Here is an 18036-nt window from a genome sequence, read left to right as displayed (position 1 = left end):
AAATTGCCACCCTGCAGCAACTATGTCAGTATTTGTGGAGAGTTTCTAGGTGCTCAGACTGTGAATGAATAGGAAGACGGCAACAGATCTGTTATTTATCACTTAATCACCATATTATTACAGAGTGCCAACTTGACCCCATTTAATCCCAGACTGATGGCAGACTGACTCCACATCCATTTTTTCACAATTCACAATTCTGATGTACTGATGTTGTTTGGAAGATGGCAGCCGACTGCAAACGGTCACAGTCCTGGTCCTCATCTTCGAAGCAACCATCTCAAGCACGATTGCAGTCACAATAACTTTGGTCATGCTACAGTCTCCAGCATTTTCCTGTGATTGCAGCATAACACCCCACAGGCAACAATGTCAAATTGTCATTTTCAAAGTGTCATCTACCTTGACAGTGTCCAGGTCACCGGCTTTAGCAGCTTCGAGAAGTCTGTAGTCTACATCCGAGTTTCTCACTGGGACATTCTCTACAGCAGCAAACACAGAAGAATCATGAAGACAGCAAAAACAGCCTTCACATGCTTTGGAAGAACATTAATGAAAGGCTGACTGTAACACAACAACATAAAGCTGGCGTTATCCTGCCGTTATTCACTTCATCCTACGTACGCACGTCAATTTACGGCCATGTTTAATGGAAGACATTGTGCACTTTAGGACGGCCGTTTCGAAAAGCTTCCAGGTGACATTTGTAAGACTTATTTTTGTTGTTTTGCTTGTTCTTTGATAATTGCAATGCAGTGCAAACCAACAGGAAACAAAAGTAACATATTAGGCCTTTATGAGAGTGTGTGTCTACTGGTTGCTGCAGATAAACCGACTGTGGTGACACAGCTGCTACAATTAAGGCAGCTACAGATGCCGTATTCAATTCACTCGCTGTCATTTAAAAGACAAATCAGTAGTTATGCATAGGGCTAGAGGATGAGATACAACATAAATCTAGATTTCCAGAGTTGCCTCAGAAGCAACTAAACACACAATATTTTCTATGAGATAACCGTGTGCTGTGAATCTTCATTGGTCGTGCAGTCATTGTCAGTTTAAAGAAAAGCTTTAGACCATTTTTTGTCCCAATTTCCTCCACTCGGTGAAATCAGAAGCTTTACATTCTTCGAATTTCTGCTTTTTTTGCTTTGTCCTTGCTTTCATTTCATTTAAAATGTGTAAGCTCGACCTGTAATTGAAACAGGCCTGTGAAGCCAAGTTTGAATGTTACAATTACAGATTAGAATTGACAATTTTTGCTTTTTATCTGCTGCAGAGATGACTGTAAGATTATTATTCCATTATTCCATCTTAAATCACTGCAGGTGTTCTCCTTTCACTTATGGTCCAAAATGTGGAGGTATAAAATTATATATAGCTTCATATATCAAAAAAATTTTCCAGACATTTATTAATTATTATTATTACTTAAAACGAAAAAACTGGAAAATATACTAAATATGTTAGCTAGCCAATATGCAGACTTTTTTCTGTTTTTTTTTGTTGTTTTTAAATGTATCAGCCTGAAATTACAGATATTGATTCAAATTTATGATGGAAAAGTCCAGTGAAAATTTCAGGCTTTTATCGTAATTTGACTTACTTATGTTAAAATACTGCCTCATATTCCAATATGCGAGAAAAGGCCTGAAGGTATGTGGACAGGCCTTTTTGATACACATTTCAAAGCAATCATAATATGTCCAGAGTTTGGACCGTAGTATATTTTATGGAAAATAAGTAGAGCAGAAAAATTTCTAAAGATTTGATGACGAATCAGAGACGTTCAGCAGTGCAAGCCCCACTTTCAGGTAGGCTAATTCACCCCAAACCGGGTCTTTACAAAGGTTCTTAGTGCCTGTGGAAAATTCCTGCTTTAAGGGGACTCGAGTACTTATGTAATAACTGATGGATTTCGTGTCCAGCTTAATATAAAGAATGTGGAGCTGTACAGACCAATAAGTGGTTTGGTCTAGTTTTATTTGTGGGCTTTAATTCTTTCCCCGATGAAGACGACATCTGACAACTTCTTCTGTATCCACAAAGATGAGCTTTGGTAGTTCAGAATACATCAATAAAGATGTGCTTTGACGAATATTGGAATATTTTTCAGTTTTCCCAAATGTAGCCGCACAAGCAGAGCCCATCCTCACTAAATCCTGATGCAGTCATTTTGTTCTATAAGCAAGCCTGAAATATGAATGAAACCACTGAGTTCAGAAAAGAGCTTCAAGGGTTAGGCCCCCATTAAAAACTGATTTCCTTTAACCTGGAAACCCTGGAGTTAGATACCGTGATGCCAAGTTTCTTCCAGATCTGAGCAGGTGAGTTGGCTCACTCTGCGTTAAAATCTGCGCCTTCAGTCTGAAAATATCAATATTGGCCTTCACAAAAACAATTCCAGTTAATCCCACTATTTGCAACTGGTGCATAGCAACCAAAACACATCACCTACGCTTCTACACGCACAGCCACCCACCCACTCAGCAGCCCCCACAGAAACAAACGGGTGGCCTACCGTTGAGTATTTGCTGAACAGCTTCGTTTCCCATTTGAGCAGCGGTGAAGCCCTGCAGCGACACCAGCGAGGCGTCTGCCCCGTACCCTAGCAACAGCCTACAGGTCTGAAGGTGGCCTGCCAACGCCGCACGATGCAATGCCGTCTGACCCAGTGTGTCCAGGGCATTCACCTGCAAGAACAAAGACCTCAGAATAATGATTCAGAAAGGACGTCTGCAGTTACAGTCATTCAAAAAAATATCTGAATCTGTAATTTTATGACTCTCCTATTACTGATGAAGTGCTTACTAATAATAATGTTCCAAATAAGGTCAGCTCGTTTCCAAATGAGACACTAATAAACAACTGTACGTTAACCTCATCTCACAAAAGGTCCAGAAAAATATACAAAAACAAGACTTTTTTTGGTTTAATTATTGAAATATGTAAACAAATATGATAATGTTGACACAATTATGTGACAAGCCTCAGCACAACTGAATAACAAAACATGCCACAACAACCTTGGATCTTATTTGTGGGATTCAGGGTGAAATAATAAAGGGTGCAATATTATTCTGTGCATTGCAACAGAGTCAGTTGTATGAAAATGAGAAACTATTCATAGATAAAAATGTTTTTGAGCAATACAGCAAATCAAGGTGCATCATCACACTGATGCACACAAATATACCATTGAGCGCCTTGATTGTAGAGCATTCTCACAGTGACGCAACCACAAGTGCTGCTTAAAATCCAGTTCTTTCTCCAAACTGAATTCACAATGTATGACTGCTGAATAAAAATGCCATCTTTAGAAAAATACCATTGTTTTGAGGGTCTCACACCAGAATGTTCGGTTTGCAGAAACATTTACCCAAAACTTTGGGCAGTAACACAGTAAAATGCTTCTTTTTAGAATTTTTTTTTTGTGGTGATTAGTGTGAAAAACAGCATTTTCAGCCACCAAACATTAGAAACTCACCGATCCTTTCTAACATTACCGGTGAACAACCACGAAATTAAAGCACTTTGAAATTGGATGATTCTTTTTGATACACTCTCTATACATGGAGGAAGAGGAGTAAGACATACCTTTGCCCCATGTTTCTGTAGCACCTCCATGATGTCATTATGCGCCCGCTCAGCTGCCACGTGAAGAGGAGTCATGAAACTACAGAGGGGAGGGAAGAGCATTAGGAAATAAATATAACTGCTCAACTTTAGATCGTTCAGATTGCTTGTAAAACAGAATGCAGTGCCCAAACGTTCTCAGAATGAGGTTGGATATTATCACGAGTCATCAACCCTGAGATGAAGTCAGCACTGTTTTTGCACTCCATGTACTATAGTACTGCATTTTTTCTGGGTTAAAAAACATAACAGAAATTTACAGAATCACCTATTCAGCAATGCGTTTATTCTAATTTCACTATAAGGTATCTATATGTATGTATTTATATATATATGATACATTCGTATGACATCATTTGTTGCATGGCCCGCTATCATTGTAAATGTAATAGCTTCAGTCCCACTGCTGTAAGGGCAGCTGGACTGGAGAGCCCAACATGTGAAGAGGCCCATTTCTAAGAAATTTCCAAAGAGAAAGCAGTGAATCACCAAGCCCACTGACCAAATCAGTTCTCATTTGTCACTAAGTACATCACTTCAGCTTAGCAGTACTTTATTCTTATACCTCACTTAGAAAGCTATTAAAGTGGATTCCTGTACTCTTCCTGGTTTCTGTCATGCAAATATACTGTTACAAGTGGTCACTGTTACTAAGCATGGTCAGTCAATCACACTTAATCAGGAGCCAGTCTATTTTGAACAGAAAACGTATCATAATCAAAAGGATTATTGAGATCTATGAATCAGGAAAGCCACCTAAGCCATCTTAGAAAAGTCCAAAAATGAAAATATGGAGCTGGAAATAAACATAATAGGTCACATTTTATGCTTTAAATGCTGGAATTATTCAGGATAGTTTTGTACTGAGCTGAAGCCCGAGGCTGGCAGCAGACTGAGCGTCTGAAGAGCGGACGATTTCTGTCGCCGCTGATTGTCAGGTCGTGTGAACAACGGTGCGTTCACCTACTGAAGTGTCTCTGAGCAGTGATGCAACCACTTTGCCTTGCAATGGCAATTCACATCAGCAAAGTGATTTGTGTTGTTCACCTCTAACATAAATCCACTGCTGGAGTCACCTTGACAAACATATAATGCTCTCACTTTATGTTTATGAGCTGTGCATGCAGCGGAAAACAACACTCACTCTTTATTCTTCTCGTTGACGTTGGCACCTTTCCTCAGCAGCAGCTCGGTCACCTGCTTCCTTTTGGGGTGAGGCGACGCTACTGCACAATGCTAACAAACGCACATAAAGCACACATGGACACGTCATCTCAACACGTCTGCACCAATATAAGAGCCAGTGTTTTAAAATGCATCCAAATCTTACCAGGGCAGTTTCGTGTGTGTGTGGGTGTTTAAAGTTGATGATCTCCAATGCCAGGGTCTTCTTAGCCTTGGCCATGTCAGCTTCTCGAGCAGCTTGAAGCAGCGAGTGGCCCTTAAACTCATCTGAAGACACGCGCACAGAAAATGTCAAATTTTTTAGAAAGAAAGCAGCTTCAGTTGTCATTGTGAGGTTTCCTACGAAACAAAAGGCTGCAAATGATGTAGCTTGCCACCCAAAAACTGAATTATGAAGTTTTCAGCCACTGTTACAATATATTATTCTACTTGCAATGACCCTGCAGCATAACAATACTTCAGAAAGATAATTTCATTTTTTTCCCCAACCAGAGAGCTAATGACATATGATGCAACAGTCTCTGTGGTGGAGTTGGAGCGGAAAGAAGCGATTATTCCCCCGAGGTCTGGAAATTACAAACAACAAACTATTTTGCTTCAGAAGCATTTCAGGCTGAATAAAAGGAGCCCGTCCTATCTACGGACCGAGCCAACAGCATTCATGCATTTCTAATCAGACGTTGAGATAAATGGCGCAATCTTCAAGGGCACGTGGTTAAGAAAGAAAAAAAATTAAAGACGTAAAGTACAGCTGATGGAAGAGAAACAGTAGCGAGTTATGACATTTTTGTTCTGCAAAACCCAAACGAATTTTTCATAGTTGCTGGTCAGAAATACACAGAAATAATTTATTCAGAGAAAGAAGAAAAACACGAGATGAACTACACGTTTGCTCTTTGTATATGTAACCATATCTATAAACTGCTAAGAAAAGATGGACAGAGCCACTGGTTTGTCTCATTTTGAAACCATTTTTAGCAGTGTGTTTGTTGCAATCCTGTTTTATTTTCCTTTTCTGCTGTTTTCTGGACCCTGAGGCAAGGTGCAGGCATACAAATATCAATAATTAGTACCAAATAAAGCGTAACACACATTATTTGTCAGCTTAAATTAAAACAAAAGCTCCAAAAGGCACGGACACCGTAAGTATAACTGGGAAGCTCCGTAACTTATGGGAAGCTTAGCAGATAGTAAGTTGAACACTTAAGTGCCATAAACTGAAGTTCCTGGATTGGTTCACTTTAAAGTAGCTTCAAAAGCAAGGCGATCCAAGTAGATTTGCCCAACTTGAGCACATTAATGTTTTTATAGTAAGTTTTCCCCTTCATATCAACTGTACTTTGTAAGCTACTAACCAACTGGCTTAAAAAATATATCTGGAGCTGGCAACATCAGATCTGTCCAGGAAGTCTTTGTTTTTATATTTTTATATTCCTGTGATGAGTCTGCAGCAAACGCCCAACTGAGATGCGTTTTCGACAACATAGAATCATCAAAAACGAACCGTCATCCCGCAGTTGTGAAAACATTTCTGATGGCTTATGATTCGCGTGGCATTTGATTTTTGTTTTGATCTGCTTCATTACAGAGATGAGGCAACAAGTGCAGCGAAAGAAAAAGAGAGCTGACCCACTAATTAACTCGAGTTGCAGAGGGCTTTCTGGCAAAAACAAAGGATTATCCAACCTTTTTACTCTGTGGTGGCTGCGTCCTGAAAGTACGATGAAAATTAACTTAATTATGGTGTAGTCTCTAATTAATTAATACATCACGGATCTCTAGTCAAATATTAGTTGCAGTGTAATGCGAACCGAACTAATATTACAAAGAAAACAGCTAATTTCATAAAGGACACGAGTATATAAGCAGATTATTTACATATTATAATATAGTGAATAAACCAAAATAAAAAAAAGAAACTAATTTAAAATCAGTAAGCTTGTTTGTGGAAATTTAAAGTAAAGAGTTCATGTTAAAACACAAATTGTGTAGTCCAGGTTCAAGGCATTTTTTTATAATGAAAAATAAATTTTAAAGTCAGGGATTGGATTAATGCACCCTGAAAACATGAATAAACACAATAAAATGTTTTATATAGCCGAGGAAATCTGTAATAATTCGAACCGTGGATGACTTTAGGGATGGGAATCGAGTCCAATGCCATCCCTAGCTGACTTTCATGTTTTTTTAATCTGTGGCTTTTCCACTAGTCAAGTCCACATGAAGAAACAGGTGAATATGAGGCTCTTTCAAGAAATAATTCTACATCAGACTGCTGGCTATCAAAATAATCATATCAATCTCTCTGTTGTACTAATAATCCCTTTGTAATCCCCTGTCAAAAAAAAAGAAAAGAAAAAAAAGATTGAGACTCCCATGTTCAAAATAATTTCAAATCAGCTGTTCCAAACATAGCCCGTGTAAATATGCCCTTTCTAAAACAAACAGACTCATTTAGCCGTGCTGTACTCTGCAGCTGCACTTTATGTAAATTAAGAGCCACACTCACATGTAAGTCTCTCCTTCAGCTCGGGAGTGGGTGCCATGTCCACAGAGCTTTTGCTGTGGCAGTTGAGCAGGGTCGGGTCAGCCCCGTGGCTCAGCAGCAGAGAGCACACCTCCACTCGGTTTTTAGACGCCGCTTCATGTAGAGGGGTGAACTGCCACAGATCCATGGCGTTCACACAGGCTCCGTGCTGGCGAAGGAAAAAAATAGCGGAAGAAAAAAAAAAAAAAGTACAGAGGAGATTACTGACAGCAGTTTTATCATTATTGATTCTGGATTGCTCAAAAGGGAATGATGCCATCGGCTCTGGCGCATGTGTACAATGAATGTGTCACGTTTTTAATGAACTAACAAAGCAGGTCTTAGGAGGTCATTTATAGCTTCTTATTATGAATTATGTCCACCGACCCAGTATATTCAGAAACAGGATGTATGTGTGTTTGTACCTTTAGCAGCAGCTCAGTAACTTCATAGTGTCCATAAGAGCAGGCGTTATGAAGCGGCACCAGACCCCTGGAAAAAAAACCAAAAACCCAGAAGACTTCTCATTACAAACAAACATCAGTGTTAACAATTCTAAATACACACAAAATGTGTGCTGAGTCCAACAATGTGACACTTACACTAACATGCTGATGTTCAGTAAAAATACCATTTACCACATTTGATATCTTGGTCACATTGGCACGGTGACATCCTGCTAATCAGTGTTACACATCGAGTGCCTCAGATGTCAACATCATAGCGGCACTACATAAAAGGTTGAGGGTGTCTCACAGCTTTCTCACACAGAGCCCACGGTAGCAGACGTGCTCTCGCTACTGGATAATAAGTTTGGTTTTGTGGAAAGTGCAGCAGGCAATGACACTCATTCATCTACTTTGCTTAGACTGTTTGAACTGAGGACCATTTAAAGTCCAGTCCAGCTCTACTGCACATGTGCATTCTCGTGTCCACCTCGATCAGGTGAGATCTAAGTACCTTCAGGATTGGAGTCTATAAGGGGAAAAAACGTAAATGACATTTGACAACCTCCCCCGCACCCCTAGTGACAAGTTTTGACATCTCAGTTTACATCAATAAGTCGTGGTTTGACAGCTATTCGAATGGTTTCCAGGTTTTTTGTGTGGCTGCATAAGCAGAGACCACCCTCACTAACTTTTTATGCACGTCCAGTCATTTTAGTCTATAAGCAGGCCTGAAATATGACAGAAACTGCAGAAAAGAGCTTCAAGGGCTTCTGCAGAATGCAGTGCATCATACTCTGTGCACGCCAACAACAGAATGTGTATATATCCCCACCTAAATCTTATGATCCAATGAGATGGATTAAGGAGTCTCATCCTACTGGCTATAGCAAAATCTCATAATTATGTCTCGTAAATAGCAGTGTAGTTATGATGTGTTACCATTAAGATGTTTAGTTTTTAAGAAAATCCTGAATTCAAGTGCCTTTTCCCCCCCACTTACACTCCCCTTGTCGTTTTCTCTGTACATACCCTTTGTCCTTGGCGTGAACATCTGCTCCATGCTGTAGTAACAACTGAACTATCCTCACCCTGTTGTATCCTGCTGCCAGGTGCAGCGGAGTGGACTAAAAAGGCAGACCCACAGAAACAGAGAGAGAGAGAAAGAAGGACAAATAAAAGCAAGAAGAGAGAACGAGGAGTCAAAGAGTGGGAGGGGAAAAAAAGACAGACAGAAAAATAAATGTTAGCCCACATGTTCGCTCCGCAGTGTGACAGCCTATCATCAAGACTTCATAACCATCATTCCTGTTTATGTATGTGTGGGTATGTTTTCACTGAGCATCTTACAGTCTTAAGGTAAGGCTTCGCAAGAAGAAATGGGCTGTAGCAGTCTGCCTATAATTTCCTCCATAACACTGATGAAAAGCTGCAGTTCTGAATGCATTAAGATCTGACTGAGATGAGATGGCTTTAGCTCTTCGTGCAGCACTACAGTCTTTCAGCAAAGGCCATTCTTCCTGAAAGCTCGAGTGAAACGCAGACTGGTGCCGAAATGTTGCGGCAGCAAGAATGTTCCCATTATTCAGTCAAATTGAACTTGTTACAGGGAAAAAAGTAATAGAAAACCTGCCTCTAAGTCATGATATAAAAGCCATTTCGCAGAACTGGATGTGCTACAGAGCAAAGTGTGAATGGACGTTGGATTAAAGCTACTAGATGCAGTAGGCTGATATAAAAATGACATATATATACACACACATAGATATATACATACACATACATACATACACCTATATATATATAATATATATATATTTATATAAAAAAAAACTTTTTTAGAGCAAACACTGAGATCACAAGAAATGTGTTAAATCTTGAGCAGCTCTACAAGCTTAATGTCCAAGTTTAACAAAGTCCCTTTCACACATGGTACCTGACTTCCAAATCCTTTGGATGCTTTGTGGTCATTTTCTTTATAGACAGGAATAAATCAAAATTCTTCAAAGCTGAATACTGATGTTTTCTTTAAAACCAACATACACCTTGCTACTAGAAAAGGTATATTATTCATGGGTCACAAGGTCAGTAAACTCAAAACAACATATTTTCCACTTTTACCTCCAGTAGAATCTAGAAATCAATCCAATGCTCTCACAAATCTGCTCTGCTATTAATCAGGCTGTGTCAATACCATACTCTCAGTTTCACAGTCAGTTTGTAACATGGCACATTATCATGCTGGAAGCAGCCACCAGAATATAAGTACACTGTGATCTTAAAGAGCTGGTCAGCAACAATACTCTGGTAGGCGGTGGTGTTTAAATGATGCTCAGTTCGTACCAAGGGCCCCAACGTGTGCCAAGAAAATATACCTCCATATCATTACACCACCACCAGCCTGGACTGTAGATACAAGGCAGGCTGACTCCATGCTTTCATGTTGTTTACACCAAATTCTAACTCTACCATCTTAATGTGACAGCAGAAGCTGAGACTCATGAGACCAAGCAATGTTTTTCCAGTTCTCTATTGTCCAAATTTGGTGGGCCTGTGCAAATTGCAGCCTAGTTTACTGTTCTTAACTTACAGGACTGGCACACAGTGTGGTCTTCTGCTGCTGTAATCCATCTACCTAAAGGTTCTATATGCTGTGCATTTAACAAAACCTCTTCTGCATACTTTGGTTATAACAAGCAGCTTTATTGTTATTGTTGCAGTCCTGCCACTTTCCTCTGACACTTTGCGAAACAGGCTGAAAGAATAAATAGATAATCTTGAAGGGATGCAGTTCTGATTGGGTAAAATTGGTTCATGATTACCATCCCACGTTTATGTTTATGTCTTTTTTTCCCATCTGTGTTTCTGATGAACAATGCTTGGTATCTTATTTTAGCATGGCAGATGACTCAGATTACAGTTACACTTGAAAGCCTTGGGCACCACTGCAATAGTGAGGTATTGGGGGAAACACAACACTTACACACATTGTTAAATTGTTAAAAAATGATCACCATAGTTGTTTAAATTATAGCAGAATGGAGTCAGCAGGAGGGCTTCAAAGCACAATTAAAATTCTGATATTTTATTATCAAGTCTAAAATTACTTGGAAACCAATATTTCTTTTTTTTTAATTAATCTAATAAATGTAGGTTTGGATTTTTTTTAAATAATAAAAACCTTCATTTAGAAACTGCATTTTGTGTTTACTTGTGTTATCTTTGACTAGTTAGTTTGATGATATGAAACTTTTAAACATTCCAAAAAATTAAAAATCAAGAAGCAGACAAACAGTTTTTCACACCATTGTACAAGTGTTCCCAATTGTGAGTGAGGCCAAACAGCTTTGCCTATATAATTTACTCCTTAACCAACTAATCTTTGCAGTGTCACTGGAACAAATTCTCTGCTCTCACTGAAGTCTGTTTAGAGTAAAATCTATGGATTATCCAGATTAGCCCAAACACAGTTTTTGGAAAAAGTTTGGCATTTCTTGGAATAAAACACTTATCACAGATTCTTCCATTGTATGATATACATCTCAAAAATGCTGCTATGCATGGTAAGAGGAACACCATCCTCCCACTACAACTAGAATGATTTGTTTGAAGCAATCCATAAAGTGCATTTGGAAACTGTAATAGGCAATCTGAACATTAGAGTGGCTGGCGGTTCATCATGTGGTATTTTACTCAAAGAATGAACAACTCTATATGGAAATTGTATAAATGTAAGCTGACAATGTGAATAAAGAAAATGTCAAAATGACTATAAGATAGCCTCATGTGGTCAACAGGCCTTCAACTCTCTTCTCAAGCCTGCTCACTTATGCATGTGGCAAACATATTACAGACAAGGTAGAAAGGCAGCACACAATCCTGAGAGCTGATGGCATGGAAGAGAGGTGCAATCTTCCCTGAATTACTGGCGACCTTTCTCAAGAAAGTAGGCACTCTGTCCTGAGACCCCATAGAACCTTTTGAAATACACTTCACTTCCATGGGGGATTTAGACTGGAGGTAAGTAAAAAGGTGCCACCAGCAGCCTTGTTTTTCCACATCTGTTGTTCACAAAGGTAAAAGACCAAAAAACAATTTAAAACAATTAAAAATAAATAAATGATTAATAATAAAAATAATAATCATCACTGCCATATGAAGCCACCGGATACTCTGACTGGTAAAATCGAGTTGCTCAGTGCAATCATCCGAAGGGATCAGGTGAGAGTGTGCACGCATATCTTTTCATCATATATTTGATCACACTGATGTAGATGATTCTCCTAGCTAACATTTTAAGCTCTAAAAGTAAAAATGGCAGGTCGTGACTGGGTAAAGGCGAATGGGCTTCACCACGGGCTGTGTTACTGTGGTATGATGGCTGCAAAGTGGCACACTTTATCCAGATTATTTTAATAAAAGCTTTGTCTACATCCAACAAAAATCTTTCTCAAAGGACTGCATCAATCTGAGCTAGGCAAGCAACTTACCAGCAGTTTTTGAGATGTCAACTGCTAACACTGCAGATAAAACAACAAAAAGGAAAACAAGACTAATGCTAGTACTAACTAAAACTAATGTTTTGCTGTTATAAAAGCCCATTAAGAAGTAAATCACAGGCCACTTAGAGAGAAGAGGCTCTTTAAAAAGTCAAACTACTACATTATTTCAAAAGACTGATGAAACCCTTTGCAACATCTTAAATACAAAAAAAAGTTCGAAGTTTCTTCCAGCTTTTATAGCTGGTGTTTTCCACAAACTAAACAACAGCAACAAAAGAATGTTTCCTATGTCCCCCTCATAGGAAACTCATCTCAATTTCAGAGGACATACTGAAAAATAGATCATCTCTGGTGATCTCAACAGCTCACTCAGGAGTTCAGCTGAGGAGCAGCAGCAGCGAGGCAGAAAGGCAGAGTCGGGTGGACAGATGGTACACTCGTATTTACAGGATGTGACAGCGGCATTTGAAAGGAGCAGGACATGGTACACAGTTAGTCATCAGCCTCAGTTTAAATGCAGTGAGTGCATTTGTGTGTGTGTGCGCGCTTGTTTTTGCAAATTACATAGAATAGAAATAAACTGATGAAAAAAAAAAGGAAATTTGTAAGCCTTAATCAGGTCCTCAGTAAATCTTAAACCGTTAGCTACTAGTGAGTCATCAGTTAGACACACATACACACACGTGCATGTACTGTTGCATCACTGTGATGTTGTTGCCTGGGTCGGACTGGGTAGTTTAAGCTCCACCTCTTCAATCTGTCAACCCTGTGTAAGGAATGTGCACATGCATGTGTGTGTGAGTGAGGCACGCATAAAAACCATCACTGGCTCAGTTGATCTCATATTGGATTCCCAGCATAGAAGTCTTAAAAAAAGAGAGTGAGAGGGGGGGAGAAAAAAAAACAAAAAAACCCAGCTCCGGTTGAAATCTCTATCCTCAGAGCAGCCACAAGCCAATAGTGCTAATAATCATTTTTTCATCCACTGACCCATCCTTCATTCAGTGTCATCCAAGTACTCTCCACTGCAGCCCAGTTTTTCCCTCTAATGCTCTGAATTCAGAGAGCAAACATGTTTTCATTTCTTCTTGCCAGGCATCATCGACGGCAAAAGAGATGACATGTGGGTTTTTGTTTTTTAAATGAATGCTCTTCAAAACGGAGGAACAGCAGCGCAACAGCAGTACTGCGAGCAAAAATAAAGGTTTTTAAATGAGACTGTGTTTAGGGAAGCACAAAAATTCTGCTGGTGCAAATAGTGCGAGCAAAGAGGAGGACAGATTAAGGTGTTTACACACTTGCCTGTAATGTTTATGCACCAGAATACGTACGCATTTATGATGCAGAGAAATGTGAGTCTCACGTGTATGTATGCCACATATTTTTAGAGGATTATTAGCTACTTTGATTTGGCATATGAGCGATGCTACACATTAGTGCCGGAACATCTGATATACCGCCTGTGATTTTCTTGCGTGAATATAGCTTAAATGCTAGCTGAAGCTTTTCAATGGGGGGTTCAACATGTAATAGTGTTTGCTGCCAGGAGTGCTGTGCTGCATAATGAGAGGGGACCTGTATTAACTTTCTACTCCCAGTTCAATCATATGATGAAAAAGTGAAGGCAAAAGAACACGAATGCCATGCTGGGTATAGTAGTATTTTGAAAGTTATTTTTCCAGACGAATAACTGGTGCCACCAAGTTTGGACCTTCTTGCAACCGTCTTGTGATGACAAGAAGAAGAAAAAGAAAGAAGAAAAAACACATTCTGCTGCCATCCTGCAGCAAGTTCATCACAACTTGTAGAGGCATTTCCTTTTCAAATCTGGTTGGAATCTGAATGTAAGTAGTCAATATGAATTTATGTTTAATGTAAATTTCTGTGTATTTTGATGGCAACAAAAGATGCGATATACGTACCTAACAGGTGACTGTCAGGGAGATATATACACATATTAGGGCTGCCACGATTTGTCGACTAGTCACGATTACGTCGACTATCAAAATCGTCGACGACTGATTTAATAGTCGACGTGTCGTTTGAAGCTTTGTAAGATCCCAAAAGACGCAGGAATAATAGCAGGATTTAAGAGTGTAATAACGGACTGAAACAGAAGACGGCAGCACAGCATGTACAAGGATGCCAGCTGCCGTTAAACCCCGAAGAAGAAGAAGCAGCTGTGTCCCAGAATTCATAGCGCGGCCCAGCTTAGTTTCCAACAATGGCGGCAGCTAGTTAGTTTTAATGTTACTCTTATTATTCTTTCTGGGTCACAAAATAAACGTTTAACATATTTTCAGGCGAGAATGTAGCTGTGTAAACCTCAAATATCTGCTCAGTTTATCAGGACACCACATATTTTCAAAAGCGCTCCGACGTTTTCGGAGACGTCTGTTACCCACTAGCTCGATAGCTAGCCGGGGGCTAGGTCACTAGCGCCGTGAGAACACCGGACTCCCGGCAAATTGTTTTCAAACCCACCGCCGTCTTTCAAATATATATGAGTCACTTAGATAAATTAAAAATGTTATTGTTTGGCTTTTTTTTTGTATTTTATTTGTTCCTGAGTAAATCGGTTTGGCTGAGATTAAAGTTATAGTTTTTACACAGCTGAATAAACGTCAAGCAGACAGCTGATTATCAGAAGTGTGAGATGCTGGAGAATATACTCCGGTGTCCTGTTATATTTTAGATAGCAAGGAGTTTATTAAACTTTACCGAAACAATCTGCAAATTTCATTAAAATTGAATAAACTATCATCTTGTCTTTATTTTTAGTTAGCACCTTAAAAGCTTAAATCTGTAAGCTAATGATAGTTATATAAGAGCAGATGCTGCTGGTGCAATAAGCTGTAGTTTTATGTCCAGTGGATGATGATCTGATTAGTCGACTAATCGCATAAATAATCGGTGACTAGTCGACTATCAAAATAATCGTTTGTGGCAGCCCTAACACATATACATACATACATATATATACACATACATATATATATATACATACATATACACATATATACATCTCTATATCTCTATCTATATATCTATATCTATATATATATATATATATATATATATATATATATAAATAAACTTACAATAATAATACTTATACCTCAATATAAAATCCCATGTGCAGTACTACACATGGTAATTTCATGTGTAATCCAAAGTGACTGCTGCCATCTGTTACACCTTTTGACTTTGACTCTATTGACAGTCACTTTCTTTTCAAAAGCTACTCAATAAACCTTGTAAATAATTATAAACATAGTTGTTTTTGTTGCCGGGCCATTAATTCCAAGTTTTTCTCCTCCTTTGAGAATCAACAAAACGACCCACTATACTTTATTTCAAGAGAATCAACTGTCAGAGAGGCATTATGACGGTGAATAATAATGATGCTGGGGAAAAAAGAAATGCGAAAACAGAATACACTGTTGTGTTTTAATCATCTAAAAGCTTTTCCATGAGGTGGACAGGAGTATGGAGTGGAGGAGGGGAGGAAGATGAAGGAGGGGAAAATATGGGTGGAAAATGAAGGAAGAAGGAAGCGAGGAGAGATGTGGAGGACACGTTCAAGCTGAACAAACAAACTAAAGTAAAATAAGATAAATAAACAGTAATCTCTTTTTATAACTCCACTTGGTACCATTCTCTTTTTCCAGTTTAAATTTTGCCATTTACTAGACACACCATCTGAAAGGTAACCCCCAAGTGCACAATAAACTAATAGATTTTGCTTATTCGGTCAGCTAGGAGCCAACATTGATCTCAAAAAACTGTGCGGACAAAAAAGTCAAACTATGAAACACATTAATGCAACACACGAGCTTAAAAACACACGGCATGTGGAATTTGCTGCTGTGTTAGTTCCTTCTTTGTTTCCATTTTTCCCTAACCCTCTCCTACATCCGCCTCCCTTTTCCTCTTCTCTTTAGTAGCCTGTCAAGCTGTTCCCATGACAACAGTGACTGCTGGCTGTCAGCAGTTGCCATAGCAATGAGACATGATCTATTGGGGAGGGTAAATGGCCACATTTGGACCATTTTGTTTGGCGTTGTTTAAGTGTGTGTGTGCAGCTCTGATGTTATTCATCAACTTTGCCCTGGAGGTTCAAGACATGCTGCACTCCCCACCTATCGAATAACGCTGCCACAACTCTTTCTCCTAACAGCCCTGAAGTGCATCAGGTCAGGATCCTCTCGGAGGGCAGTGCACAAAGAAAACAGATATTTTTTTTTTTTTTTTTGCTACATCAACACAATTTTTGCCACCAACTGTGCTGCATGCCTGGCTGTGACTTCATCCACTTCCCCAAAATAGGAACATGACTTCCACTTCCTTGCTGCAGCCCTGGAAGTATTCCAGTACTACCCGAGGAGGGGACTTTAATTAAGGCAGCTGAATTTAATTAAGGCAATGTTTTCGCTTTTTATGAGCAGACTTGTATGATGTTATGATTCCGTCTCGTATAAACAATCAGCAGGTTGGAAAAAAAAAAGAAAAGAATCCTGCAGAGTTGACAGACATATTCATGTACCTGTTACGTTGTACAGTAAAATCCTGACAATGGCATGCATGGCTGATATTTATAGTTACATACAGGGAGTGCAGAATTATTAGGCAAATGAGTATTTTGTCCACATCATCCTCTTCATGCATGTTGTCTTACTCCAAGCTGTATAGGCTCGAAAGCCTACTACCAATTAAGCATATTAGGTGATGTGCATCTCTGTAATGAGAAGGGGTGTGGTCTAATGACATCAACACCCTATATCAGGTGTGCATAATTATTAGGCAACGTCCTTTCCTTTGGCAAAATGGGTCAAAAGAAGGACTTGACAGTCTCAGAAAAGTCAAAAATAGTGAGATATCTTGCAGAGGGATGCAGCAGTCTCAAAATTGCAAAGCTTCTGAAGCGTGATCATCGAACAATCAAGCGTTTCATTCAAAATAGTCAACAGGGTCGCAAGAAGCGTGTGGAAAAACCAAGGCGCAAAATAACTGCCCATGAACTGATAAAAGTCAAGCGTGCAGCTGCCAAGATGCCACTTGCCACCAGTTTGGCCATATTTCAGAGCTGCAACATCACTGGAGTGCCCAAAAGCACAAGGTGTGCAATACTCAGAGACATGGCCAAGGTAAGAAAGGCTGAAAGACGACCACCACTGAACAAGACACACAAGCTGAAACGTCAAGACTGGGCCAAGAAATATCTCAAGACTGGTTTTTCTAAGGTTTTATGGACTGATGAAATGAGAGTGAGTCTTGATGGGCCAGATGGATGGGCCCGTGGCTGGATTGGTAAAGGGCAGAGAGCTCCAGTCCGACTCAGACGCCAGCAAGGTGGAGGTGGAGTACTGGTTTGGGCTGGTATCATCAAAGATGAGCTTGTGGGGCCTTTTCAGGTTGAGGATGGAGTCAAGCTCAACTCCCAGTCCTACTGCCAGTTTCTGGAAGACACCTTCTTCAAGCAGTGGTACAGGAAGAAGTCTGCATCCTTCAAGAAAAACATGATTTTCATGCAGGACAATGCTCCATCACACGCGTCCAAGTACTCCACAGCGTGGCTGGTAAGAAAGGGTATAAAAGAAGAAAAACTAATGACATGGCCTCCTTGTTCACCTGATCTGAACCCCATTGAGAACCTGTGGTCCATCATCAAATGTGAGATTTACAAACAGTACACCTCTCTGAACAGTGTCTGGGAGGCTGTGGTTGCTGCTGCATGCAA

The 18036-nt window shown here is 39.6% G+C and overlaps 1 protein-coding gene across 2 annotated transcripts in view; it reads right to left on the bottom strand.

Moving 5' to 3' along the window:
* Window positions 1-18036, bottom strand: part of LOC113025921 (poly [ADP-ribose] polymerase tankyrase-1-like) — a 110394-nt gene that overhangs the window by 32182 nt on the left and 60176 nt on the right. For both annotated transcript variants that reach the window (XM_026174178.2, XM_026174179.2), the window contains 8 exons: window positions 8827-8921; window positions 7774-7840; window positions 7331-7517; window positions 4967-5088; window positions 4781-4872; window positions 3598-3676; window positions 2522-2693; window positions 403-482 (listed from right to left, as the gene is read on the bottom strand). In XM_026174178.2, the coding sequence (XP_026029963.2) occupies window positions 403-482; window positions 2522-2693; window positions 3598-3676; window positions 4781-4872; window positions 4967-5088; window positions 7331-7517; window positions 7774-7840; window positions 8827-8921 (894 nt within the window). The remainder of the gene's footprint in view (window positions 1-402; window positions 483-2521; window positions 2694-3597; window positions 3677-4780; window positions 4873-4966; window positions 5089-7330; window positions 7518-7773; window positions 7841-8826; window positions 8922-18036) is intronic.

This window comes from Astatotilapia calliptera, chromosome 7 (assembly GCF_964374335.1).
Source record: "Astatotilapia calliptera chromosome 7, fAstCal68.1, whole genome shotgun sequence".
Lineage (NCBI taxonomy): Eukaryota > Metazoa > Chordata > Actinopteri > Cichliformes > Cichlidae > Astatotilapia > Astatotilapia calliptera.
Note: the sequence above shows the minus strand (reverse complement) of the source record. Positions and strands in the feature narration are given on the sequence as shown.